At 49.0% G+C, this 27,961-nt stretch overlaps 2 protein-coding genes and 1 long non-coding RNA gene across 4 annotated transcripts in view; 1 reads left to right on the top strand and 2 right to left on the bottom strand.

Annotated features, from left to right (window-relative positions):
* The window catches only part of LOC109374232 (uncharacterized), a 12,252-nt gene extending 9,875 nt beyond the window's left edge, over window positions 1-2,377 (bottom strand). Inside the window, exons 1-2 of the long non-coding RNA XR_002122363.1 lie at window positions 1,472-2,377; window positions 973-1,116 (exon numbers count right to left, since the gene is read on the bottom strand). This is a non-coding gene — a long non-coding RNA (uncharacterized LOC109374232). The remainder of the gene's footprint in view (window positions 1-972; window positions 1,117-1,471) is intronic.
* A 4,415-nt stretch (window positions 2,378-6,792) lies between these two features.
* Window positions 6,793-24,074, top strand: GTPBP4 (GTP binding protein 4). 2 transcript variants are annotated; one of them, XM_019628659.1, is made up of 17 exons: window positions 6,793-6,930; window positions 8,275-8,445; window positions 11,069-11,172; window positions 11,256-11,392; window positions 12,465-12,565; window positions 13,604-13,696; window positions 14,347-14,538; window positions 14,617-14,682; window positions 15,921-16,010; window positions 16,866-16,976; window positions 18,345-18,422; window positions 18,709-18,760; window positions 19,265-19,365; window positions 20,713-20,910; window positions 21,940-22,005; window positions 22,437-22,580; window positions 23,381-24,074. In XM_019628659.1, the coding sequence occupies exons 1-17, from the start codon at window positions 6,883-6,885 to the stop codon at window positions 23,531-23,533; spliced, it is 1,905 nt and encodes a 634-aa protein (XP_019484204.1). In that variant the 5' UTR covers window positions 6,793-6,882; the 3' UTR covers window positions 23,534-24,074. The 2 variants fall into 2 exon arrangements, with proteins under 2 accessions (XP_019484204.1, XP_019484206.1); XM_019628661.1 differs by lacking the exons at window positions 20,713-20,910; window positions 21,940-22,005; window positions 22,437-22,580; window positions 23,381-24,074 and adding an exon at window positions 19,463-20,700.
* Window positions 23,936-27,961, bottom strand: part of IDI1 (isopentenyl-diphosphate delta isomerase 1) — a 9,755-nt gene continuing 5,729 nt past the window's right edge. Inside the window, exon 4 of the mRNA XM_019628651.1 lies at window positions 23,936-23,946. Within this exon, the coding sequence (XP_019484196.1) occupies window positions 23,936-23,946 (11 nt within the window). The remainder of the gene's footprint in view (window positions 23,947-27,961) is intronic.

Genomic DNA, 27,961 nt, shown 5'->3' with positions numbered 1-27,961 from the left:
TGCTGTTTCCCTCCCCCCAAGTTTGAACTCACAGACCGGGCTGACAGGTCCTGCCAGTGGTCGATTTACTTCACTGTGGAACACTGGACTTTGTTGAGAGTCTAGTTGTCCTGGGCAAGCTCTCGTGAGTGTGGCCCAGTGTATCATCTCTAGGCTGTGGAAGCAGGTGGAAGGGACTGGTGTACCTCCAAAGCACACTGAGATGCTGTGAACATTTCACTGCTGGCAAATTTTCACAGCCCCTGTGCAGCCGAAAATAAACCAACAACACAGAGGGCGAGTTCCCTGACCAGGAGAAAAGCCACCCATGCTGTTAACACACTGACTCATCTGCTGAAAAGCAGAGGCAAATGCTGAGCAGAGTGGTAACTGCTGATGAGAAAGAGGAATGACTACACCTGTAAAGAGGTGGGGATATAAAAAAGACCGGCAAGTTGCCTGTATGTGTTGACATTATGAGTGATTTCAGTCTTCTTTTCTGTATTTCTATAACAAGTGCATGTATTTCATATTCAGAAAAAGGAAATTTTTCTATTATTATAAAGTACTTCTCAGACTGCGAGCTCTTCAAGTGCACAGTAGTTTTTTTGTGCCTGTTTGTATTTCTGGGGGCGTGGGGGTCTGGAACATAGTGGCTGCACTTAGGATCTGCTAAATGTATGACGTGTCGTGCAATTCTCCCAAGGATTCTGGACTTGCTTTCCTCCCTCATCCCTGGCAGTGCGCAGGTGCTGGAGGGCTGAGCAGTCAGGCCCCGGGGCGGGTGGGCCTTTGGAAGCTTGGCAACGAACACCCCGGGGGGGGGGTTTCTGGGTTCTCCCGAAGGGAAAGCAATGGGGGCCCCCAGGTCTGTTTCCCGCCAATGGCGTTAGATAGCGAGTAGAAGAAAGGGGACGCTAGCAGAGAAACCCAGCTGGGGTTTTGAGAAGCACCCACAGCCCTTCCGCGTTTTATGGAGATCCCGTGATATACCTGCCAGCAAGACGGCAGGATGGCTTCCCCATGAGGCCCATGAGCTTGAGAACCATCGCCGTTCCGAGGGCGGAAGACTCGAAGACCCTGTGTCTAGAGCAAGACGCGTCGGCCACCACTCTGCTCGGTTCCCACTTTGTTCTCCTGTAATGAGAAAGGCAAATTACAGACTTCCCCGAAATACATGAAACCCAGGATCGTGGAGACGGAGGAAGTCTGTGTTGGGGTTGGAGAACCGGCAGCGCTTGCTCCCCAGCGAGCGAAATTTTCGAGCTCCGCGTGCGCTGCGGTTTCCTACGTTCCCTTGCACCTTCAGAGGGGGTTTTGAGCGTTTGAAAATAGCATGAGCACCTGCGAATGACCGCCCACCCTGAGAACTGGAGCAGGGGCACTGCAGCTCCCTCGGGGAGCGCGCACCCGCTCGCCATTCCATCCCTACCGCGTTCCGGGTAACAGACAAGCTGCCCGCCTGCCGCGTACACGCCCACCTTCCGCCTACCTGTCCCCTCAACGCGGCAGCCAGAGGCTTCCCTGTGAGACGGGGTTTCCCATCTCACTCAGGCTGTGTGAACTTCCCTGCTGCTGGGCCCGCAGTCACAGGCCTGTCCCACACACGTGCCCTCTGTCGGAACCAGCCCCTCGGCGTCCACGTGGCTTGTGCCCTCCTCCCCTCGGGTCTTCGCTCAGATATCATTTCTCTACGGCGCCCTGCCGACCACGCGCCCTGCTCTATTTCCTCTCCACAGCAGTGATGATAGTCTGTGTGCCCTCCACCAGAGTGTGGCTCCATGAGGGGAGAGGTTCTGTCTCCTTTCCTCATTCCTGAATCCCCAGAGCCTGCGATGGTGTCCTGCATGTTGGTGCTGAATGAATGCATCTTGGTTGGGGGCTTTGGCTCCCAGCCACCTGCCCCTGGTCCTTGGGCTGTTTACAAGTCAGGAACAGAACCCCTGACCTCTAAGGAGCCGGCCCTGCCACCAGAGCCCGCGAGAGCACCGACCGCCCCAGTGAGCTCATCCAATGGCCTGACTATAAATGGAACAGGAAGCTTGAATCACTCAGATGATTCTAATGAACCAGGAGACTTCTCAGCTACCCGGGGACAGGAAGCTATGCCACCCAGTGAGTCACCGCTGTCCCCTGTACTCGTTCCTCAGTCTCCCAGCCCCAGGACAGGACAAGCACCTTAAGGTGGAAAAGTGTTGGCCTGGGTTCCAGTTGCAGTTTGCCATTAACTGGCTGTGTGGCACATCGCATGTCATCTCTGGGCTTCAGGTTTTTCCATCATAAAAATGAAAACTGATCAAATACAGCACCTGTTTTTAAATGATGTTTAAATGAGAGATTAAAAGAAGACATCATGGGCCGGCCGAGTGGCGCCATGGTTAAGAACTGGCTTGGGACGCCAGAGGGCCCCGGTTCGGATCCCACATATCAGGGCCAGTGACACTGCCTTCCACAGCTAAGATGCTGGACGGCAGCTCAACCTGGAGCTGGGCTGCTGTGGGGCGACGGCAACAGCGTGGGCTGCAGCCCCTGTGGCAGTGGGTTGCCGTGGGCTACCGTGTGTAGCCAGCAGCCAGTGTGAGCAGCCAGCAGCCGCAGTGAGTGGCCGTACAGAAGCCGGCGACTGATCTGTCTCACCCGGGAAGAGTGCAATGATGGTCCCAACTTGGGCCAGTGAAGCAACGTCCTCCACAACTAGACTGAAGAACAAAACGACAGCAACTTGTCTGTTCCCCTTCCCCCAATTCCCCAGCGCTGTTCCCATCCCCCCAATTCCCCAATAAAAATCTTTTAAAAAGAGGACATCACTGTGGATTTATTGTAACTTGGCTTGGGTGCTTTTATTAACCAACGCCATTTACTTTTTTTTTTTTAAGTTTTTATTGGGAAATTGAGGGAGGGGAACATGCTGGGGAATCGGGGGAAGGGGAACAGACAAGTTGCTGCCCTTTTGTTCTTCAGTCTAGTTGTGGAGGACATTGCTCCACTGGCTCATGTTGGTATTATCATTGCGTTCTTCCTGGGTGAGGCAGATCGGTCACCAGGGTGGCCAGCCGCTCACAGCAGCTCACACCGGCTGCCGGCAGCTCATGCTGGCTGCTGGACCACACGCAGTAGCTTATGGCAGCCCACTGCAGCAGGGGCTGCAGCCTACGCCATCGCCGGCAAGTCATGGAAGCCCAGCTCCAGGTCAAGCTGTTGTTCATCATCTTAGCTGTAGAGGGCACAGTGTCACTGGCCCTCATGTGTGAGCTGAACCGGGACCTTGCTGCTCAGAGCTGGTGTCCCAAGCCAACTCTTAACCAACACGCCACTTGGCTGGCCCAACGCTTTACTTTTCTGGCAGATATCTACTGTGTGGCCTGTTGTGTAATACAGGTGTTCAGTAGAAATGTTGGCTCATTCCTGACATTCCAGCCTCTTATTTTCTCCTCCACCTTCATTTCTAGAGTAGCCATAGTTGGGCTTCTATTTCCACCATGTAATTATTCGTTAATTAACTTGACAAACATTCATTGGGAGATGGCTGTACCCACAGACAATGGGAGCATGCAGCAGGCTCCAAGGGGGCCCCTGCCATGGGGGTGGCTCCTGTCCCTGGGGGTGGTGCCTGCCATGGGGATGGCCCCTGTCCTGGGAGAGGTACAGCCTAGACTTAGACGTCTTTCAGACATGCATGCTTTCTGAAGAGGGCGCTGTATACGTGATGCTCCAGGTCACTTGTAGCCCTAACTCTCAACCTGAGGGTTATTATAGATCCGGTTTAGGGACAGGAAGAGGTGGGGCCAGAGCCCTGGTGACAGCACAACACTAACAGAAATTAATAGAGTCAGGTTCAGTATTAATGGTTCCATTTCCACTGTTTTGATAATCCTCATCATTTTGCACTGTGGGATAATATTGCTGATCATCGTTTCTGCCAATATGTTAAGCCTGTGAACTAGTCCTGAAACACCCAAGTTTCTCAATTCCCCATCCTGTTGTCACCACCATTTGTTTGATGAGTTACAGGTGCATCTGTGCCACACCAGGGACCTTGTGGTACCCATTCACCCTCCCCTTTGGGCATCTGAGGTACTTGGGCAATCTCAGGCTGTGCTGGTAAGGTACTTAATGAACTCAAAGAACATGTGACATCACAGAGTTTTCTGTATCGACCGCCTAGATGTTCTGGCCTCATATCACACAGAGATCTTAAACACCAATATTTAACTCAGGCAGAACCTCTGTTATTTTTAGAATTATAGCCAACTTTCCTATTACCTATGGCTTGTACAAAGAGAGGAAAAGAGAGGAGGAAAAGGGCAAGAGAAAGAGAGCAAATGAACTCTAATGAAATAAATGAAATTATAAATGAAAAATCACACAAATATCTCTAAACCTCATTTTAGGCTGTTAGATATCTCATCCATCATCCATCCATCCATCCATCTATCATCTGTCCATCCATCCATCCATCTATCATTCATCAACCACCCATTTGTCTGTTCATCCATCCATCCATCCATCCATCCACACACCCACCCTTCCATCCAATATCTGGTGATTGTTTATTATGGGTAGGATAAAAATCACCAGAAAGACCCTGTCCCACTCTAGCATTCTATCCTTTTATGGACCCAGCACTGTTTTAGGTTCTGTGGGGTTTACAGAAATACAAAGCATTGATATTACCTCTGGGTTTATAAGTGAACTTGGAGGTCACAATCCAGTTTGCAGTCACACTGGTTCCCATTACTAAATTTTGTAAATGTACAATTAATTACATTTATAACTGTAAACTCTCCCACACACATTCTTATTTAAACCATGATGGCTAGTAAAGGAGATCAGATTGTATCATCAAGAGTAGGATCTGGCACATTATTGTTGTAAACAGCAATGATAGCGAACATATATATTAGCGGTTTTCAACCGTGGGCGATTTTTCATATCTGGCAATATCTGGAGACATTTGTGGTTGCTATACCTGGGGTGGAGAGGCTAGTGCTACCAGTATCTAATGAGTGGAGGCCATGGATGCTGCTAGGCATCCTGCAATACACAGGACAGCCCCTCAACAAGGAAGTGTGGGCCCACATGTAAGCAGTGCAGAGCCTGAGAAACCCATAGGCATATATGAGTGTGTGCATCCAAAACACTTATGATTTACCAGGCACACATGACCTCATCTAATACAACAGTCCTATGAGAGAGATGTATGAGTTTCCTGTGGCTGCTGCAACAAATTACCATGAATTTAGTGGCTTAAAAGGACTCAGAGGGGCCGGCTGAGTGGCTCAGTTGGTTAAGAGCTCGCTCAAGAGTTTGAGCTCTGAGCAACAGCGGTTCGAGTCAGCCCGAGCTGAGCAGGAAGAAAAAAAAAAAAAAAGGACTCAGAGTTATTCTCTTATTCTCTTACAGTTCTGTGGGTTAACAGCCAAACTGAGTTTCACTGGGCTAAAATCAAGGTGTCGGCAGGGCTGGTTCCATGTGCAGGCTCTAGGGGAAGATCTGCTCCTTGCCTCTTCCAATTTCTAGAAGAGTCTGCATTCCTTGGCTGGTGCCACCTTCCTCCATCCTCACAGCCAGCAGCGTCTCATGTCTTAGACTCTTCTCCCGTGGTCATGTCTCTCTCTGTACATGGATGGGAAAGACTCCTGGCTTTTAAGGACTCATGAAATTAGACTGGGCCCAGATAATCGGGAATGATCTCCCCATCTCAAGGGTCCAATAATCTTAATCACACCTGTAAAGCCCTTTTTTGTGATGGAAAGAAACATTCATAGGTTCTAAGGATTAGGACGCAGACATTGGGGTGCTATTATGCTTCCTACCACAGCCTGTGTTACTATCACCTACAGTTTCATGCAGAAAAATTTGAGGTCAGAGAAGCAAACAGCTCATCTGAGGTTCTGCATTTACTGGGCCCAACTCCAGCCCTATGGCTCCAGAAGGGCTCGTGTCAGCAAGTCGAAAGGTCGGAAGAATAAGGGGTGTGGGGGGAGGGGGGACAGAACAAAGGGGACTCCAGCCTTTCAGGTTCCTGCACAGAAACGCCAGTGAGAAGCTACCCAGTCACCGGTGGGCAGGAGAGAAGGAACCGGTGCAGTGATCCCCGAATCGCTTGCAAGTTTTCCCTTATGTCTCCAGCCTGCCTTCCTGCCCCCAGCTGCTGCCCCCCACCTCTCTCTGTGGTTGAGGTACCCGAGTCCTGTGAGATGCACGTGTATTGTTTGACAGAAGTGCTCACAGCTTGCATGTTAGTTGCATAACGTGGTGAGAGGCGAGGGCTGGCTGGGCCTGAATGTGGACCTCCCCCGGGCGGGTTTAGAGCACGATTTCCGGGAGTGACTGCTGACCCCTGGACTCCAAGACCTCCCGGACCCCAATATCCCCGATCCCGAGACCCCTCCGGACCCCAAGACCCCGGGTCCACCCGAGACTTCCCCACCGGACTCCAAGACCCTCCCATTCCCGAGATCCCCGCCAGACCCCGAAACCCCGGGCCCACCTGAAACTCCACCCCCTGGACCCCCTATATGCCCAGGATCCCCGGAGCCGCGAGATCCTCGAAGATCCCCGGGTCGCCGACACCCCCTGAGATCCCCGGAGACCCCCAAGACCCCTGAACCCCCGTCCCCCGAGCCGAGCCGGGCGGAGGCAGCACAGACCCCCAGGGAGGCCTGTCAGGAATCCCTCCTTTTCCCGGCAGGGACTGAACTTCCGCGCTGCCCCACTCCCCGCGGTTGCGACCCCTCTGCGGTGGACCTCCAACCAGGCGGGGACGCTGTGCCACGCAGAGGTCCTGCGAGGGGAACGCAGGGAGCACCCGGAAGTGACGCGTCCGGCGGGAAGTCCCGCCCCTTGGCCTCCGCGGAAGTCTCGCTTGCTGATTTGTGTTCCTCGTGGCCGACCATCGGCATGGCGCACTACAACTTCAAGAAGATTACGGTGGTGCCGTCCGCCAAGGTAAGCGTCCCCAGGCCTTCTGCTCTAGCCTTTCTCGGCCGGGTCGCCGGGAGGGCTCGGGCCTGTAGGACTCTCCCGCCAGGCCCCGCTGCCAAGGCCATGTCCTTTAGAGATTGGGGCCTACCGGGGTTAGGGATGCCTCCAGAGAGGAGGGGGCCCTTCTCTGAGGTTTTGGTTCGTCCTCAGAGGATTGGGTCCCCCCAAAGAGGAGGGGTACCGCCCCAAAAGTTGGGGCAGAGTCAGGGAAAACTGTATGCAGCAGGTAACTTTTGAAGTGGCCCATCGAGAAGTCATAAAAGCTGGGAGATGGAGGAGAGAGTAGAGATCTGGAGGCCAGACGTGGGAGGCCCTCCTGGTACTGATTGCTGTAGGCCATTGGTGTCTGTGCGCTAGAGTATTCAAGCAGAAATCTTTGATGTCCTCAGCCACCTTACATAGCCTAGGAAATTATAAGCAGTGGATTTTAGTTTTACCCATTATTTTATGTACTTTCAAAGTCAAAGATATGCAAATTGAAATTGTAGGGTGGTTTCTTTTTAAAATATTTTTTCTGATAAAGGCCATAAGCTATACAGATGATAAGATTGTATATAAAAGATTAAAGGTTTGGTTATAAAAAGTGTTTGTAGTTTAAGATACGTAGTACAAGGTGTGATAAAAAAAATACAGTGAATGCTTAAATTTTAAGAACTTTCTACAGCAAAAGACACATTGCCATTAATCCCCCTCAAAATACTCCCCGTCGCTTCGAACACACTTATCCCATCGTTCTGGCCAACTTTCTGAAGCAGTTCTGGAAGTCCTCTTTCCTGAATGTCTTTAGTTGTGCTGTTGTGGCTGCCTTGATGTCCTAAATCGGTTCAAAACGTTTACCTTTCCTGGTCATTTTGACTTTGAGGAAGATCCAGAAATCGCACCATGCCAGATCCTGTGAATAAGGTGGATGAGGACACACCATAATGTTATTATTTGACAGAAATTTTCATACCAGAAGCGATGTGTGACACGGAGTATTGTCATGATGGAGGATGAAACCATTTTCTCATTTCATGTTATTACATTGTGATCCATGATTTACGGCACAGTTTAAAACACACCTTCTCTCAATTGTAGCTCACACCCGACCGACTGTACTTTACAGATTGAAACTTGTCACACACTGTTACTAAGGTCTAGTGCGTCACTTCCAGTATTAAAGATCCCTGCCTTTTCGTTGGATGCCACTTGGCAGCAGCATTCACCGTATTTTTTTATCACACCTTCTATTATTAGTCATTTAAGAAGGCTTCAAATAAGTGGATGAAAAGTAGACTTTTTAGTGTAACTATCTTTATTTAATTACAGGACTTTATTGACCTGACATTATCGAAGACTCAGCGAAAGACTCCAACAGTTATTCATAAACATTACCAAATTCATCGCATTAGACATTTTTACATGAGAAAAGTCAAATTTACTCAACAGAATTACCATGACAGACTCTCTCAGATTCTAACAGATTTCCCCAAATTGGACGTAAGTAACTCTGGGGGCCTCAGATAGTCGTGTAAATGTGAGCCTTCAGGTAACGGGTGTTAACCAGTTTGGTCTACTCATCTGACAGATAATGAAGGAAACAGAAAGTAATTGACTTGTTAAAGTTTACTTAGTGGCAAAGCTGGGCACAGAATACAGGTTTTTTTGATTTCTTAGTATTCTTTCCCCTCAACCAAACCCCACCTAAGAATTGCCAGAACTGTCTCTTGAGGCTTTGAAACCTCCAGGCATGCAGGGACCACTGCAAGCTCGCAAAGCTGTGACTGAATCCAGGAGCCCACATTCTGGTGGCTCTCCACCTTGCCTGGCTTCCTCTCCTCCCTCTTTTCACGGCTTCTTTTCCTGGCCTCAAGTTGGGTCCATGGCCTGAGGCCTACCACCGTTTATGTTCTTGTTGGTTCATCAGACGATGGTGGTCAGTTCAGCTCTGACCACCTTCTTCACTGGTGAGAAGAAATCGTGTGGGGGAGCTGTGACTTCTCCATTAAGCAGAAACATTGCACTCTGCTGCATAGTGCAGTTTGCGCGTTCGTTTCGCTGTAGAACGCTAGATGGACACTGCTTATGAAGTCTCTGGAAGGTCACGCGGTGGCAGGGTTGTTTGACGTGGTGAAGGATGTGGGGTCAGCATACAGAGTGAGCCTAAATTTGCCCCCAAATCGTTACTGCAGGCAGGGTAAGGCAAAGAGAAAAGGTTGGTTCATGTGATAAGAATTGCTTTTATACTTTAGAAGATAATGATGGATTGTTCTAAAAAAATACAGAAGTGTTTAAAATAAAAACTAAAAGTTTCTGCTAGTGGACAGGAACATATCTTAATGTCTCTAGGGCTAGACGGGGTGCTCAGTAGGTGCTTGTTGAAGGAATGAGTATTTCTTGGATAAGGGAAGGTTCTGTGGAAAATACCTGGGGATGAAAAAAGACAAGTTATTCTAAACTACTTTGATATTAGGAAGTACCTGATTTGAGCAAACAAAACACTGATCTGGTTAGTGCCAGGTTTCTGTGGTTCTTTGTAAGTTTCATCTTTTTCATCCGTGGTATCTTTTTTTATACATTAGAGGTTCACATTTATGAACAGTCTAGTCCCTTTTTTTTTTTAAACTTAGTTACTTGAGAATTTGAATAGAGGGTTAAAGTAAGTTACTTGTTTATCCAGTAATCGCTGTGTCTCAGGTACTGTTTTAGGCAGTAGGACTACAGCAGTAATAAAAGAACTCCCTGTGCTCGTCTAGTGGTGGGGGGAAGACAGTAAACGTGAAAACAGATGGCGTGCCAGATGAGTAAGGAGAGTAGGGAGTGCCCCAGCAGGGTTGGTAGCAGAGACCTGGAAGAAATGAGGTGGGTGGCTGTGCAGCTCCCTGGGGAAAGCAGGTGCAAAGACCCTGAGGTCCAGAGTGGGGTGTCTTTCCAGGAACAGGAGGACCCGAGTTGGAGCAGGGAGTGTGAGAGGGAGAGAGCTGGGGGTGGGTCCGGGAAGTAATGTGGGGCTTGAATTCCAGGGTTCCGGACGGAAGTCTTTGACTCAGCTCTCTTAGAGGACGCCTCCTATGGGGTGGGAGACCACTCAGGGCCACGCGATGACTTAGACAACTGCAGGTGGTAAAGGAGTTGAGAAGTGGTTGGCTTCAGGGGGTCCCCCGAGGACGAGTCCTGGATTTGCTCTAGCAGGTGTGGGCCGTGGCACCTTGGACAGCGGAGTCGCTGGTCCCTGAGCTGGGAAGGGCTGCATGAGAGATGGGTGATATAACGTCCAGGTGGAAGTCCCGCGCAATCAAGCTCATGAGAGGCCTGGCCTGGAGGCGGAAAGCTGGTACTTGTGGAAACGTAGGTGTGTAAACCTACATGAGGTCACCCAGGAAGCGAGTATGGGCAGAAGAGTGCTCTGGGGAGCGCAAACAAGGGCGTTGCAGAGGTGGCCAGTGAGAGAGGGTCCTGGGGGTCAGAGGAGTAAATGCATCAGGAAGGGACGGCCAGCTGTCGAGTGCTGAAGTGGTCTGGTGACAGAAAGGGAGAACTGGAGGTCACGAGCTGTGTGGATGGCCTGATAGAGATAGTCCTGACTAGAGCGGATTAGAGTGGGGGAGAAAGAAGACGTTACCTCTCTTTGTGGCATTTACTGAGAACGAGAGGAAAGGAAAGGAGGGAGTGGGCGTTCAAAAGAGTTTTAAAACTTCTAAAATTTCCTTGGGAAGTGATAACATATGGCATGTTTGTAGGCTGATGGGAATGGCCGGGTGTAGAGGGAAGAATTCGAAATGGAAAAGGGAAGACTGTGGAGTTCAGTTCTTAGTCATAAGGCAGTGGGGTCCAGTGCACAGACAGAGACGTGGCCTTGGCTGGATCCAAGGACAACTGTACCACTTGGGAGCGGGGATGAAAGCATTCTAGGGGCGGGTGTGGGCGAGCGGAAGTGACTGCTGGGCCTGCTTCCCTGTGCCTGCTCGTGTTCTCAGAGAACCGGACATTAGCCAGGAGAGGACTGGGCTGGGAGATGCTGGGGTCAGGGAGAGGGAAAGGCGTGATGTATTTCCCTAGGAAATTCCTCTTCGTGGGGTGGGAAATTGCTGTGCCAAGCTGACCGCCTCACTCCTTGTTACAGGACATCCATCCTTTCTATGCCGATTTGATGAATGTCCTCTACGACAAGGATCATTACAAGTTGGCTCTAGGACAGATCAATATCGCCAAAAACTTAGTGGACAAGTAAGGCGTTTTCCTAATATGGTACCTTTACAGTTACTGTCAAAAGTGAAAGACTCTTACATATTTCTTTTCACTTTTTCAAGTGTCGCCAAGGATTATGTGCGGCTCATGAAATACGGGGACTCCCTGTACCGCTGCAAGCAGCTGAAGCGAGCCGCCCTTGGCCGCATGTGCACCATCATCAGGAGACAGAAGCAGAGTCTGGAGTACTTGGAACAAGGTGCGTGCTGCGCAGAGCGGTCCTGATGTGCTGCTAGAGTGCGTGGTTCTGTCAAGAACTTGGTTTTGAAATGTTTTTGTTTTATTTTAGACATGACAGGATCAAATTATTCCTAGCCTAGCCTATGAGAAGTTCTAACAGGCCAGTTATTTAAAAAGCAGCTGGCACTTAAAATACTTACAGATTAATAGCACTCTTAAGAAAATTTATGTTTCTCACGTTTAATGTGTAAGGCATGTACATCATAAATCACAGGCAAAAAAAAATGTATGTATATATAAAATGACCCATGGCTTTATCGATTGTTGACTTTGTTTTTTTTAAATGCTTTCTTTGTAACATGTGATGGCATCAAACAGCTACCTGACAGTTGTATTTACCCAACAGTTTTGTTGCCTAGCAGTTGTATTTAATAGGACAGTACCTGAATTAACCTGGTAGGGTTTTTATCGAAGCACTCCTTTGCCTTTTTACATGCATATATTTTGCACTACAAATGTTTTTAACTCATTTGGTTTTGTTCTCCCTCGCCTGGCATCTTGCAAATAATTTGCAGCAAGATTGCAATACTTGGCAGCTGCGACAGTGCTTCTTTCCTGCAGGGTAACCCGGCAGGGCCACTGGCGCTGTGTGCACTGCACATGAGGCCCCTGGGGAGCAGTCATTACATGGAAACACACCTGTCTAGCCAGGAAGTGATGGCACGCTTGCTCACTGGCTCTGAAAGCACTTTTCCAAATGGCATGGCACTTAGAGTCGCCTGGGCACTTCTTAGACATGCGTGTGTGGCCCAGCCTTGGACCTGTTGGGCAGGAACTCCCGGCTGCTGGGCCAAGGACTCCTGTCTTGCAGCCTGATTTGGGGGGGTCCTGTCCTCTAGGCCCTGGTGCCTCTGCAACTGATGCTTTTTCGTTTATCCAGCTTTTCTCCGTCACTTATATTATAAAGGTGGGAGTGACATTAATATGACCACTGGCTTGGAGTGTGACTCAGTCAGGTAGATCTTCATCTTTGAGTTTCTTGATTTGTCTTGTGAAATTAAGCACATTTAATTTATTTAATCTTCTCACAGTGCGTCAGCATCTGTCCCGTCTGCCAACGATTGACCCGAACACGAGGACCCTGCTCTTGTGTGGGTACCCGAATGTCGGCAAGTCCAGCTTCATCAATAAGGTTGGTCTGTCTCTGATGAAGATGCAGGTGGCTGAGGACCTAAGGCCAAAGCACTGCCATGTACTGACGGCCTGGGATGGAGAAGGCTCATCAGCTAGGCCTTCAGTTGCTGCTGCCCTAGGCTTAAAACACTGCTCTCCAAGGGAAGATCGAACTTGTCTAACCTGGAACTGTTGCTGTTACAATAACCGTTTTTAAAATTTCATTCTTGTGTGTGTCCTACAAATTTCTAAGGGATTTAAGGACATTTTTGTTAACACATGCTGTCTCAGCTTTCACATAAACTATATAGTCCATGTAGTGGGAAGTGCTGAGTCACTCTTTATTTGAGTGAGTTTATTAATTGGGACTCAAGGGCACTATTTAAGGAACTAGGTGCTTCAGGACAGTTTAGCTGACTTCCAGGGACCTGAGCAGAGTACAAACAGCTTTCAGTGTCAGTTCAAACCAGCAACAACTCAGGTGCCCAGAAACAATTATTACGTTTGTGTGGCTACTTGCCACCGAGAACACTTCTATTTAAGCAGATTTGTAGGTTTTTATTTTGTCCACAGCTATGCTGATGTAGTGACAAGCTGCAGCTCTATGGTGTCCTAGCTGAGGTTGCCAACACTTGTGAGCCAGTGTCACTTAATTAAAATTAAACAGTAAAAAAAGTGACTTCCTTAGTTGCACTGACCACATTTCAAGAGTTCATGGGAAGCATGTGGCCAGCAGGCCCCAAATGGACAGGACATATACAACATTTCTGTCATCAAGAAAAGTTCTGAGCTGGGGTGGATGCATGTTCTCCAGCTAATGTCCTCCCTTGGCTCCCTTATACCTAATCCAGACGTTTCCCTGCAGCCTGGTGTGAAGACATGGAGCCTGCCCTCCCTCTGTCAGAGCACGGGAGCTCCTGTCCTCAGCAGTGTAGCCAAGGAGGCCTCTTGTTTTTGTCTTCTCCTACCAAAACAGTCAGTCTCGCTAGCACGGCAGTGCCATGCGTACATTGCACAGTGTGCCATGCCTGTGACTGTCCTGGTCGTTTGGTTTCAGGTGACGAGAGCAGATGTGGATGTGCAGCCTTACGCGTTTACAACCAAGTCTTTGTTTGTCGGCCACATGGACTACAAGTATCTGCGCTGGCAGGTGAGAGCTCTGCTCTAGACGTAGAACAGCTGTCCCGGTGGTTGTTAGTGGGTGTTCTTTTCATTCCTGGAGTGTCCGTCTCTCTGTGCCGTCAGTCAGAGGGGAGACTGAGGCAGTGGGAAGTGATCCTTGGGGTTGCCAGCAACACCCCATGAAGAGAACTCTGAGCTTGGGGGTTGCATTCCTTTGATGGGGTTCAGGGGAGCAGCCAGCTACCAGGAAGGGTTTTGCATGGTGTCGACAGCGCTGCCGTTGGTGCAGTGAAAGTCCCCTTGTCACTGTTTTTTACCCTGCTGTTAGAAGTGGCATTTACTATCTATTTAAAAGCATGAGGCAGTCTGTTTCCACAGTTGAATTTATAAATGATGAGGTAGTTCCTCCATGTGGGTGTGTTTGCCAATTCCAGTTGTCCTGTTTTATGATGTCACTGAGAGCAGAGGGGCATTTTCTCAAGGTCGTTGCTAGTTTTTTGATGAGCTTTGCAGGCTCTCCACTTGTCCCTCAGTGCTTGGTTTTCTTACCACGATCAGCTGGGACACCTGCGTTTCATTAGCTAGTGTTGTCAGGCTGCCATGGGTGAGTGACCTTGGGTGTGCTGGGCGGCAGGGGTGTAAGCATGTGTGCTTTTGTGTGATGAGTCTGACCGTTAGGTTGTAGACACCCCAGGGATTTTGGATCAGCCTCTGGAGGATCGGAACACCATCGAAATGCAGGCCATCACGGCCCTGGCCCACCTTCGAGCCGCGGTGCTGTACGTCATGGACCTGTCTGAGCAGTGTGGGCACGGGCTGCAGGCCCAGCTACAGCTGTTCCAGAGCATCCGGCCTCTGTTCGTCAACAAGGTGAGTGGTGAGCAACTCCGGGGCTGGTGGGCGCAGTGTGAAGGTGCTGGTGACTCACCGTGCTTCCTTTTGCTCTAGCCCCTCATAATTGTAGCAAACAAGTGCGACGTGAAGAGGATAGCTGAGCTTCCTGAGGACGATCAGGTAGGTCGCCCTGGTGCTGTGAGTATTTCTTACAACTCAGTCTCATCTCAGCCGACCCGAGTTTGGAGGGAATGGTAGCACTGCTAGTCCGCATTTCTGTTTTGTGGTTGACGTAGTGTCTCATGTTTAGTTGACATGACGTTGTAAAGACTTTTAGGGGCAAAGTAAACCTGAAATTTCACGATAGCTACAGTGTTGTAGAGGCTGTGAAGGTGTCTGTGCGTGTGACTGGGTGGCACGTGCAGTCTCTGGAGGACATGTGTGCGTGGAAAGGGACTGCCCTACCCAGGGCCTTAAGGGAGGCGCAGCGCAGGCCCTGGCGGTCAGTGCATAAGGCAGCACCTCGCAGCATCAGTTTCCTGATGGATGGCGGGTGTTTCATGGTTGTTGCCTACGTTTGCTGCTCGGAGTCTGGGGAAGTGAGTTTGGGGACTGAGGGAATGGAGAAAAGCAAGCATCTGACACTTTCCAGGACCGCCATCAGCCGTATCTGCTGCAGTTTTCAAGAGGCAGGGATGTCAGCCCAGGTTTCCAACTGGTTTGACCCTGCAGCCCTCTTCAGTAGCGTCTGTCAGGACACGTGCTGTGCGGAGCTTTGGCCGGTACAGTGGTGCTCAGGTGTGGCTCTGACCAGCAGTGTCAGCATCACTTTCCTGAGGTGATGTGTCCTAAATGCACGGCCTGTGGAATCAGATTTGGGGGTGGGCCAGGCTGGGCTTAAGCCCCCCGCGGTGGGTCACACTGGAGATAGGGCAGCCTCTACACTGGGATGCAAGCGACATGGTGGGGCTGGCTGTCTGACCTCGCTGTTTTCCACAACCTCTGCTCTTTCCAGGGGAGGCGGGCGTCTGAGCAGTTGGGTGGACCCTGTAGTGGGGATGCAGCCAGACGATCACCTGAGTCTGAATGTGGTCATGTCTGCAGTTGGGGAAGGGGCACAAGCGAGGTCCCTTCTCTCAGAGTCTAGTGTTTTATAAGGAGCTAGATTGGTAACCATTTTAATGTTGTTTTTCAAGAAGTTCTCTTAGGCTATGGAGGCCAGATATTTTATTTTAAAAAGAGCTTTGAAAACATTCTTTAAAAAAAATCACAGAAGAACACAGGGAAAAATAAGTAAATGTTTTTGGGATACACCCTTCAAAAGAGCTAAGAAACAAACTACAACACCCACTTGAGAAACAGTAATTGTTCGTGGGGACTAGGAAATAACACGTCTAATTTTTCCTTTGTATTCCCAGAAAATATTTATGGATTTGCAGGCCGAAGGATTTCCTGTGGTGGAGACCAGCACCCTGACGGAGGAAGGGGTTATTAAAGTGAAAACAGAGGTCAGTGCTTCCTCACAGGCAGGTGTCGATCCCTTTACCGTCCTCTTGTTTAGAGCAGTCAGTCATGGGGAAGGTTTCTTGGCAGGTGTTGCTAGCACCGAACGTGGCAGTGGCTTAGGCAGGAGGCACGCAGGCGTCCCTGCTGAGCCCTCGTGGAACGTGGGGCTTTGCAGGATACTCACACCCTCCGGCACAGGTAGTTTAACTGTGCCTGTGGCCTGCTGCTTCTCTTACCTGCCAGTGTCTCCAGGGGAGCTGTCCTGAGAAGTTTTTCGTGGAACACATTCAGAAGTGGAAGGAAAAGAGGAGTAATGGTGGGAACAGCTTGAGGCATTTCCTGTTAGATTCCACACGATTCTGATATTCTTACTTTGTTGTTCTTTTTACCTGAAATAAAAAGAAAGGGCACCTCTGATACCATTGGTTTTGCTCAGGCTCAGTTGCTCTAGTGAGTCCTGAGGTGGTTTATCATGTGAATTGGGTCAGGGAGGACTGTCTGGTGAGCACGGGGTCACCGGTGGTGGGAGAAGGGCCCAGAAAGGGATGTGGGGGCTCTCAGGCCAGCTCTGTGGCTATGCTGTCTCGGGGCTCTGCCTCCAGTTGGTGGGGCCTGTCTTGGAAAGGGAGAAGAAAGTCACTGCCTGCCTCCTAGAGGGTGGGGTCAGCCCCCCCAGAGTTACTGGACTTTGGGTGGTCCTGGGGACTTTTAGCCACCAGATGTCACTACTGAGCAAAAGTGGGTAGCCAGTTCCAAAGCTTTGGAATTTAGTCTCTGGGTCCTGGTTCTTGTGGGAAGGTGACCGGGGCTGCTGCAGGATGCCTGTGACTCCATGTCTTGTTTCCACACTTCCTTAGGCTTGTGACAGGCTTTTGGCTCATCGAGTTGAAGCCAAAATGAAGGGAAACAAAGTGAATGAAGTGCTGAACAGATTGCATTTGGCTGTGCCAAACAAGAGAGATGATAAGGTAAGGTGGCCGCTCCAGGAGCCTTAGCGGCAGGCCTATGGCATTGTTGACACAGTGGACATGCTGCGTGCCTTCACCCAGTGGCCACAGGCTCAGTGACACACACGTGCACATGGATTTCTTGGGCAGAGCAGGCTTGAGTTTCTCACTCAGACTAAAATATGCCGTGTGTGTCAAAAAGGTGCTTGGCGAGGGTGAGGAACCCAGTTACAACTTGCTCACCGCGCCAGAGGCAGCTGCTGTTACCTGTCGGCAATTTTCCAGAAATACTGTTGGTATCGAAGTGTACTTTGAAAAAATTTTAAATGCAGAAATATATTAGTTCTTTCAAATACTTCATTTTCTTGCTATTTGGAACAGTGCTAAAGCGCACCTCTTTATGCACAGCTCTTTGTTTTTGTTTGCAAGCATATCTGTAAATTTCAGGGTATGGCACCGAAGGTGTCACTGTCCTCCCAGAGTGCCTCACCAGGTGTGCTGCACTGACAGCTGCCTGCACTGTGGGTGTGTCTGTCTAGTCTATTGAAGGTGGTTCAAGGTGGTCGATTCAACGGTGCTGGTCACTTCGTCGTGTGAACAGGTATGGGATTAGGACGCTGTCCACCTGAGAGGCGTGTCAGAAGGCGTCCTGCTGTGATGCACTTAACGATCAGGCAGCTGAGCATTCTCAGTGTGCTGTTGGCTCCCCAGTTCTCCCGCTCTTCTATCCTTGACTCATTGCCTTGTAATTTCTATAGTAAGGAAGTCACTCTTGTATGTTCTATAAAACATTTTTATTTTTTGCTGTTGCCTTTTGATTTGGGTTTGTTTTTGTTTTGTTTTGTTAACCTCAAAGTACACATTTTAAGCTATTAGCATATGTTAATAGTTTCTCTGTGGCCGCTGGATTTTGTGTCATACATAGAAATGCCTTCCGTCCATTCTTGAAGTAGTTCTGCTATGCTTTGATGCTTTCATTTTTAAAATTTTACCAGCTTTGAATTTATTGTGTTCTTAGGAAGCAGATGGAGATCGCTATCCAGCTTTGTTTTTCGGCTGACTACTTATTTATCTCACGTTTAATCTGAATTCCTCTTGTTCGTTGATCTTTATTTATCCTGTATGACTTTCTTTGTTCATCATTGTTCTTGATAGTCTTACAGCCACTTTTTCCAAGTGAACTTGACGTCGGCTCGCAGAGTCATCCTAACTTTCTTGCCCAAACTGGCGCTGTGTCCTCCCCTTCCCCTGAGTCACCTGTTTGTTCTTAATTGGCCTGAGTATGGTGTTATATTTCCTTTGCTAGTGGAAAACTTCCAGTTTTTCATTTTTGTTTCTTTCTCATTCTGCAAGGCATTTTACATAAACATGTGCACAATGTCTTCTCAGGAGAGGCCCCCTTTCATCCCAGAAGGAGTGGTGGCACGCAGAAAGAGGATGGACACTGGGGAGCCGCAGAGAAAAAGGGTGGGTTTACTTGTGGAGGGGTACGAGGGTTGGGGACTTAGCGCCTGCTGCCTGGTGCCCTCTGCCCATGCCACTGTGCCCTGGACATGGCCGAGGAACCTGACAAGTTACCTGCGCTCGCAGTGTGGCCCTCTTGGTGGTCAGAACAGCTCTCCAAACGGATGTGGTGTGGGACCGCTTGCCTTTGGGTAGGGGAAGGGACTATTGCTCAGGGCAGGAGTGGCTCGACATTTCTGGCCCCACAAGGTCAAGTGGAGCTCACCGTAGTCATTTGCTTTTATTACAGGAACGAGATATTGAGCTGGAACTGGGAGACGATTACACTTTGGATCTTCAGAGTAAGGACTGGCACATAATGCTAACTTTAAAATACCAATTGTGTGTAGTGTTTCAGAAAAGTGGAAGGACTTGAATGAGCATGTTTTGCTCCTTTCTTAAAGATGAGAGGCTGCATGTTGGCAGGGCTCTGAGGTTCCTTCCTGGTGATGGTCTGTCGTTTCAGGGGAGGGGTTCTCTTTGTAGCTTTCATAGCATGGAAACGTTGAACCAGCTTTGATATTGCTGTTAATGTTATTCATGCCTTTTTCCTTCGAGCATATCTTGTTTTTTGTTTTTGTTCTTCTGGGTTCACTTTGTCCTGGGGTACTGATAGACCTTCATGAACGTTGGAGTGATCTTTTCATTACCGTGTGGCTTTGCTTACATAGAGTCGATTACAAACGCTCTATTCTCTACAGAATGACATGACTTGTGTAAGCTATAACTCATTTGGGGCATATGATACTTGAAAATATTAGACAGTATTATAAATGTAATTTAAAAAAAATTTTTTTTTACTTTAGAATACTGGGACATAATGAATTCATCTGAAAAATATGATAAGATACCCGAGATCTGGGAAGGCCATAATGTAGCTGATTACATTGATCCTGACATCATGCAGGTGTGTGTACTTATTAAACTATGTGATTTTGTTCCTTTTTAATACAAGCAGTAGAGAATATAAGCACAACTTTCAGTCCCTGGTATCTGTTGCCCAGGTTCCTTCTGCACCCCCTGAGCCTCTCCATCCCCAGTCACCGACAGCTGACCCTGCTGGGGGTGCCGAAGCCCCAGACCTGCCGGCTGGGCTCCCCGGGTGCAGGCCGTTGACCCTCTCCCCGCACAGGCCGTGTCCCTTCTGCACAGACTCCTGCTCCTTCCCTGTGATGCTCTCAGGGATGCGGGGCCTTGGGCCTGGTGCTGCTAGTTCTCAGGCCTGATTCGTTCTCTTCGAATTTTGCTGTGTCACCGTGTTGTCCTCCTGTTTCAGTCTCCTCCCCGTTTGCTTTTTCTTAGCATGAGTGCCTGCAATTTCTCTTCTTTAAACAACAAAATCCCCTGTCTTCCTTCAGTTGCTACCCTGTCTTTCCTCAGCCAAGCTTTTTGAAAATGACGCTTTATAAAATATTTGCCATCTACATGTCCTCATGTTTCTCTCGTCAGTTCCCCATGGTGCCCTTAATTTCTACATTGAGTCTTCAATATCTGGGGATGAACCTCACTGCAAGTCTCCCTCACTCCGTTCCTGTGTTTCCCTCCTGGAACATTCCTCGTGCTCTGCTGTCTGATTTGCATCCTCACTGCTTTGCTTTACTTAGACAGCTTTTCCGTGTCTTGCCCCCTGTTTGCACCCTGTTGTCCACACTCCCACACGTGAGAAGTCATGTCACCATCCTTTAAACTCCTCACTGTGCCTCCTGCTTTCATCTCCTGCTGCGTGGCGCCCAGTGTCGCCTGTGTGGGATCAGGGTGGCCTGTGCGTGGCCTGGCCATGCCTTTTCCAGGCTCCCCCCACCATCACCATACAGAAGTAGTGACATGGGCATGTGTGACTGCTGGATTCCTGCCGGTTTATTTGCTGGGTTGTGACATACACGCACGTATCTTTTTATTGTAATTGCACAGACCAGTGCAGGTTGGTGTTTTCAGCTGTTCTGGGACCATGGGTGAAGGAGGTGCTGTCTGCACATTGGAGCCTTGCTATGGGCACTCACTGGTTTTTAAGGAGAAGCAGACATGGCACAGAGCAGTTAGCGATTTGCTCTCAGCTCGGCGTGTGTGCACATTTCACTTTTCTTCCTGAATCTTTGCTGGGAGGTCAGCTATGGCACATGGACGAGGCCCACATGAGGTTGGACCCTGCATCCATGGTCCTGGAAGGCTTAGGGGAACCTGGTTCCCATATAAAGGTTCCTATGCTTATGAGGTTTCCATTGTTGGTTGTGTTTCATTCTGATTCTTTTTAAAGAAACTGGAAGAGCTAGAAAAAGAAGAAGAGCTAAGAACAGCTGCTGGAGAGTATGACAGTGACTCTGAAAGCGACGATGAAGAAATGGTGGCAATCCGAGAGCTTGCAAAAGAAATTAGAGAAAAAAAGAAGTTGAAAATTCTGCAATCGAAAGAGAAGGACACACACGGACCGAGAATGCCACGAACTGCCAAGAAGGTAAGTTTGTGCGTCTTCTGTGGTGGGACCCACTTGTTTGCATGCGGGGCTCTGTGAGTCAGTGCCGAACACAGCACTTTCCTGTGTGGCCGTGATGCTGCATGCGCGGTGTTGTTGGTATGTGCTGACTTTAAGGTTGGTTTAGTCTTGATCTTTCCTATTCTGATAGTGCCCTTTGTTCGCAATCATCAAAGTTCACTACTGGAGTCAGCCACGTGACTATCTTACAAATTAAGATCATAATTTATGGCTTGCAGATGTAAAGATCATCAGTTCACATGGTCTTGCTCTTTATTTTATTAGTCAGATACACCTTTGCCATTTCCACAAACCTGACCCAATCTAACAAACCCGAAGGCAGTTTACTGGCTCCTGGGACCTGTGAGGAAGGGAACAGCACACTCTAGGTTCGAGTGGGTTGGTGAGCTCACGGTTCTCCCAGCTCAGCTCCCCCTCTGGAGGCATCTTTGTCTCCTCATGCTCTGGTCAGGGCAGCGGGTGAGGCTAGGTCCTGTCTTGTCCCCCAACCACCCTTGGGAGTGGCAGAAAGGGGGTGGGGCCAGCTCCCCAAAGGAGCAGGAAGACATGCAGGATGGTCAGAGGGCAGCATGGGAAGGAGCAGGACGACAGTGCAGAGCCCTCGTGGCATCCATGTGCTTGACAGTGCACGTGATGGTGAGTGGTTCTTGACAGACGCAGACATCTCTGTGTCCCCCAGTGGTGCTCTGGAGGCCTGCTGGGATGCTGGCCTCCGGTGTGCCTCTAGGCGCGTCACCGGACCTCAAGCTTGGTGGCCTCGTCTGCACACAGGGACCCCCTATGGAGTCGTGCAGGGATAAGGGTGAAGTGTGCGCCATGCCACACGTGGCAAGTGCCCGGAAATGCTAGTTTTCATGGGTTTAATAAGTCAAGTAAAAGACTTTCTAAAGGAAGAGTGTCACAGACCATCGTGAAGGCACGATTTCCTTAATTTTTTTTGATGTCTTGTAAGACTATCTTTGCCTGAAGCATCTGTCGTTTTCCCCTCAGGTTCAGCGGAAGGCCCTGGAAAAGGAGATGCTCAGTCTGGGTGTGGACGTGGAGGGTAATGACAATGTGAGTGCGCAGACAGGGTCGCAGCTGGGTGCACTTGTGCTGAGAAATTGGGTCTCAGAACCCTGTGGGTCACAGCGCTGGTGAAAAACGAAACGAGAGCTTGCAGTGTTCCCGTGGGGCGCCTCCCAGGCTGGGCAGCCTGCTTGGAAATGCAGCCCCTTGGTCCCTCCCAGGGAATATCGAGCGTTGGGCCCAAGGGGCCACATTGTCTGTCGGTGCACGGTGCTGCAGCCACACTCAGGTTTTGTGTTCCTGTTCGAGAAGGACTTAGATAGACCTTGCACACACCATTGTCCTTAATGAGAGCCCTCCCTGTGGGAAGGCCTTTCCTTAGCTGTCACTCTATCGTCCTGTTTACTTAATGTGCCAGGTTTGTCACCAAGCCTGGAAGCCAGGCCGGTATCCTGGAGTGTGTCTTTTGTGCTTTTCAGGCCCATTATGCAGTCCAGGACAGAAGGTCTCGGAGTGTCACTAGGAAGAGGAAGCGGGAAGACTCAGTCCCACCCACGTCTGTCGCCCGGAGCCGCAGTTGCTCTCGAACTCCACGGGATACCTCTGGACTTCGGGACATCAAGGTTAGTCCCTGTGGTGTGCAGTTGGTGGCTCTGCTTTTGGTTTCATGGTGGCTCAGGGCAAACCCAACAGCTGTCATTTGGAGCCTGCAGGTCGGGGTCCACTGTGTCTGCACCTTGATAGCTGCGCTTGGGCCACGCTTCATTGGGTGTCCCTGCACCTCTGCCTGGTGCACATTGCCTGGGGGCAGACAGAAGCATGGTGTCACTCAGGGTCCCAGCCGTTGAGGGGAGTGCTGGGCAGGGGGCCCTCACCCACACTGAGCCATGCTGGGAACCAGCCCAGAGACCCTTTTTGTCCAGTTTTATCCGAAAGACACTTTGGGTTTACTGGGGTTTTTTCATTAAACACAAAAATTGTTAGTTTCAACATTTTGAAAATTCAGTTAAGGATAAAGTCTATATAAAGTAGCAAGCAGTGTACTTCATGGAAAATAAGGGCTTTCATGTTGGCATCACGACATGTTAGTCATAAGTGAGCAGGACAGTTTCATGGGCCTGAATGTGAGTTTCTTTTTTGTCCAAGAGGCAGTTAGAACAAAAACACTCTCACCTTCCCGGCAGTATGCCTGGTCCTTCTAGGCACGCACCTTGTCCGGTGTAGCTTTCCTGCTGCCTTCGCACATGCAGACCAGTCGAGTTCCTGCAGACACTGGAGGGCCCGAGGAAAACAGTGGTGACTGGCCCTTACCAGGGTTCTTCACCAAGCAGACCTGGGCTGGTAGACTGAACAGGTCATGGAGATGCACATGCAAGCTTGGTTTGGGGAGCTAGCGTGTTTTGTGTTTTCTCCTCCGTTGCAGATGGTGAAGAAAGCCAAGACCATGATGAAGAGCGCACAGAAGAAGATGAACCGTCTGGGCAGGAAGGGGGAGGCAGACAGGCACGTGTTTGACATGAAGCCGAAGCACCTGCTTTCTGGGAAGAGGAAAGCTGGAAAAAAGGACAGGAGGTAGTGTCCTTTGCAGCTGAACACTTTGGCAAGACTGTCGTCTTCTGGCTTCGTATGGTATTTCACGAAATTGGAGTCAGGAGCTATAAATGGGGCATAACAGGGAAGTAACTAAAACCTGTTCTTCTCCTGAAAAGTATGGTTAACCCTCAACTGTGCCAGTGTGAGAGAGATTTGTCTCTGCAGAATGTTATAGGTATTTTGAGCAGACTGTGGTTTCTGCATTTAGTGCAATTTTGGTTATATCAGATTTTTAGAGCTGGAGAGAATCGTTGATGTGACTTGTTTTTGATGGAGAAAAATCTTACTGTCTTCAGTAAGAGGGAACTTGGTTTGCTTTACTGTATGTGAATGGTCTGTTTTTGCAAAGAAAACAACTCCACTTGTGGACATGTGCAGAAGGCTGCTAGTCCTGCCCTGCAGACACAGGCATGAATGCGGGCTTATGCGAGGACACCAGCACTAAATTATTTTCTAGTCTTTGCACAATGTACCATTGTGATGTCTTTAACCATTATCCAAAATAAATTTCTAAAGCAAAGTCATTTTGATTCTTCTTCCTTTTTTATTTTTTTGGTTTAGTTACAATCACTGTCAGTTTGGCCAAATGTAAAAAGTGGGGAAAGAAGAGAAAATTATTTTGTTTTAAAAGCAAAACTACTTTTATGTGGAATAAAACGTGACGTAAGGCACTATAGCAATTAAATGTGGGCCTCTCCTGCTCCGGTAGTCCATTTCTGAAAATCACGTGCTCAGTAACACAAACACCCCAGCCCTACCACAAAAGCACCTCCGGGGATGTGGGAGTCTGTTTTCAGTTGTTTTAAATAGAAATCATTGTGACATGTGTGTCACTCGAACTTTGGGGAAGATGGCGGACTGGGAAGCACCAGGAACTCACCTCCTTGAGGACAGTGGCAGCGTCAGGACCTGGTGGAACTGTCAGAACTGGAGCCTCTGAAGGCATGCCGCTTCCAGGGAAGGGCTTGGCCAGTAAGACAGCTTTGGTCTGTTTTAGCCCTTGCTGCTTAATACTTACCTAACCCCCCCTCCCCACCAACCCTCCCCACCCTGCGTCCCCATCCCCCAGCCTGGTTGTTGGAGCCACTTGTGGGTGGGCAGCCAAGGACCTCTCCTCCAAATATGGGCATCTGTTTTCGTTGCTGATTGCTGCTCCTGATAGCAGATGTGGACCCCCATTCTTGCAGTTCCCTTATGCTGTATCGGAATTTTCCCCCTTGCATTTTTCTTTTTTCACCTAACCCTTTTGGGTGCCAGACTTTAAAGAACAAGTTTGTATTCAGGGGAGTTTAGAAAGCGCTCACGCCCAGGACAGAAAAGAACATTTGTACCTCGGGCTGGTACAGAGATACCATACAACAATCCAAAAAAAAAAAAAAAATTGAGCTACCCTGCTGAAGGGGGAGAAGCTGATTTACAAAATTACCACATTATACAATTCAAATGGCCAGTTTAAAAAAACAAAACAAAAACAAGGTATACAAATAAATAGGAAAGTGTGGCCCATTAAAGGAAAAAATAACCAGATGGTCCCCAAGGAAGACCAGATGGTGGACTTAACTCGACAAAGACTTTAAAACAGTTGTTTTAAAGATGCTCAAAAAGCTAAAGGAAGATGTGGACACAGGAAAAACAATGTATGAACAAAATAGAAATAATAGAAGGTACCAAAAAATTCTGGAGCTGGAAAGTGCAGACAACAAAAGGAGATAAATGGGACTACAATCAAACAAATTTCTACACATCAAAGGAAATAACAGTAAAAAGACAACTTACAGAAAGGGAGAAAATATATGCAAATAATATATATCAATTAGATTAATGGCCACAATATATAAGGAACTCCTACAACTGAATTATAAAACAAAAAATACTTATTAAAAAATGGGCAAGACAGCTGAGTGGCACGTTAAGAGTTGGCTTGGAATGCCAGCTCTGAGCAGCAGGGCCCCAGTTCGGATCCCATGTGAGGGCCAGCGACGCTGCGCCCTCTACAGATAAGATGGTGAACAACAGCTCAACCTGGAGCTGGGCTTCCATGAGTCGCCAGCGATGGCGTAGGCTGCAGCACCTGTGGCAGTGGGCTGCCATGAGCTACCGTGTGTGGCTGGCAGCCAGCGTGAGCAGCCTGCAGCCAGGGTGAGCTGCCAAGAGCCGCCGTGAGCAGCCGTCCAGTGGCCGGCGACCAATCTGCCTCACCCAGGAAGAGTGCAATGATAATACCAACATGGGCCAGTGAAGTGACGTCCTCACAACTAGACTGAAGAACAAAAGGACAGAGCAACTTGTCTATTTCCCTTCCCCGATTCCCCAACGCTGTTCTCCTCCCCCAATTCCCCAATTTAAAAAAAAAAGGGCAAGAGACTTGAATAGTCCTCCAAAAAAGATAACAGATGACCATGCGAATGAAAACATGATCGAGAAATCCTGAGGAAGCTAACTCAATATCACCAATAAGTTACATGTCCCCACGTGTGATGGCCTGAGGACACAATATTACTTCTGAAATGTTCTGTCTAAAAGTGCTTCATGTGAATCTCATCATGGGAAACTAAAATAGGGAGCATCTTGTAAAATAATTGATGTGGGATCTTAGTCATGAAGGACAAAAGGGCAGGGGACTTGTAGGTGATGAGCCATGAGTAATGTGACACTTGACTGAGGCCTGGGGGAGAGGGAGGCAGAGCTTATAAAAGTCAGTATTGAGAAAGGGGAAGTTGAACTATGAGCTATTTTCAATGAAAGTATGTGTCAGATGTCCTTTTGTGCTCATTGGTGGCTGTGTGGCGCGCCATCTTAGGAAATATGCGCTGAAGCAGAGGGTGAAAGGTCATTAGGTGTCCTAGATTTATTTCAGCGTTTGTGTGCCAACCTGTTCAGTCGGTAAACCTATGTCAAGGATACATAACTGGCTGCGCACTGTACTGTGCTTGTAATGTTTCTGTAGGTTTGAAATTTTTCAAAATGAAAATTTGGAGGAAATAAATCCCCACCCTCACAGAACTCACACCAGGTGGGACAGACAGGTAATAAATTCTGTGCTGTATTAGGTGTTAGGTGGTAGGAAAACAACAGGAAAGGAGGGTGAAGTGTGGGAGAAATGAGTCAAACAGGTCTGTACGGAGCAGTCTCGAAAAAATGGGGAGTGTCATGGAGGTCTCTGGAAACAGAAATTTCTAGGAATTTAATGGGAAGGAGCAGAAGACGTAGGTGGGAGCAGGCTGGTGTTCTCAAGGGGCTGCACAGGGCAGTGAAGGGGTGCAGTCAGCGGGGCAGCTCCTGTGGTGTCCGGGTGCTCCAGACACTGTGTCTGTCCTGTGCATTCTGAGCAGAGCAGGTCCAACTGCTGGCTGGGTCGCGGGCAGACATTGAGGCAAGTGTGGCAGCAGGCCACCCAGGGAGGGGCAGTGCCAGGATGACCAGGACATAGTAGCAGGAAAGGTGAGCTTATTCAAAGGATTTCCTCACTGGATACATGGTGTGGGAGGGCAGGAAATTGAGTGACTCCAGGGTTTAGCCTGAGTGAAGGGAAAAGGGGAACCAGGAACAGGGGTGGCCGGGAAGGGTTGCCAGGCTTGTGGCCCACGTGTGGGTGACCTGTTTACACAGTTGTCACCAGTACACAATGGAATCCCATGGAGTTAAATGTGGGAGTCTAAAGCACATAGGTGATGGATGTGTGAGAAATTATAACGTGGAAACTTGTCAGGATACCGAAGTGTGCACAAATTACACTGAAGTTCACTAAAATGTGACAAGCACAGGTTCAGGGCTCCAAGTTCAAGGAGAGGTGTATCAATACTAAACACCCCATCTGGTAGGGGTTCAGGGTACCCACAGGTAGGTGTGGACATACCCAAAAATATAGGAAGGTGGGCCCCCCATCCTGGGGAGGGCAGGCGTCCCCCAGGGAGCCGATGGGACAGCTTCCACCTGAGTGACTGCACCCACAGCTTCCTGGCTGTCCTCATCTGCGCCTGACCCACCTGCTAGGGCCAACTGAGGGACTAGTAGTGCCTCCTACAGCATCTTCTGTTGCTGTTGTCCTCTGGGTAATGCAAGTTTGGGGACAATAAACCGCAAAACTACCTCTGGCCCTTCCAGGGCTTGTTTTTAACGCCTGTTGTCTTTAATAGGATGAGTGAGTTCTAAGGAGCTCACCAGGCCAAAGGGGCAGTGCAGTCATGTGATAGTGGAATTATAACACACACTGGTCTCAGGCTCCACTGTCAAGTATGGCAGCTACCAGCCATTGGTAGCCATGGTAACTAGTCCTGCGTGGCTTTCAGCCTAAAACTTCCTAGATAAGAAAACTTAACTAGAAATAATGTTATGAGTGCACTTTAAAATATATAGCATTTATGTTTAAGCTACCACATTAACCTATTGTATTAAAATTTTAAGGGCTGGC

This window comes from Hipposideros armiger, unplaced genomic scaffold, assembly GCF_001890085.2.
Source record: "Hipposideros armiger isolate ML-2016 unplaced genomic scaffold, ASM189008v1 scaffold_801, whole genome shotgun sequence".
In the NCBI taxonomy this organism is placed as follows: Eukaryota; Metazoa; Chordata; class Mammalia; order Chiroptera; family Hipposideridae; genus Hipposideros; species Hipposideros armiger.
Note: the sequence above shows the minus strand (reverse complement) of the source record. Positions and strands in the feature narration are given on the sequence as shown.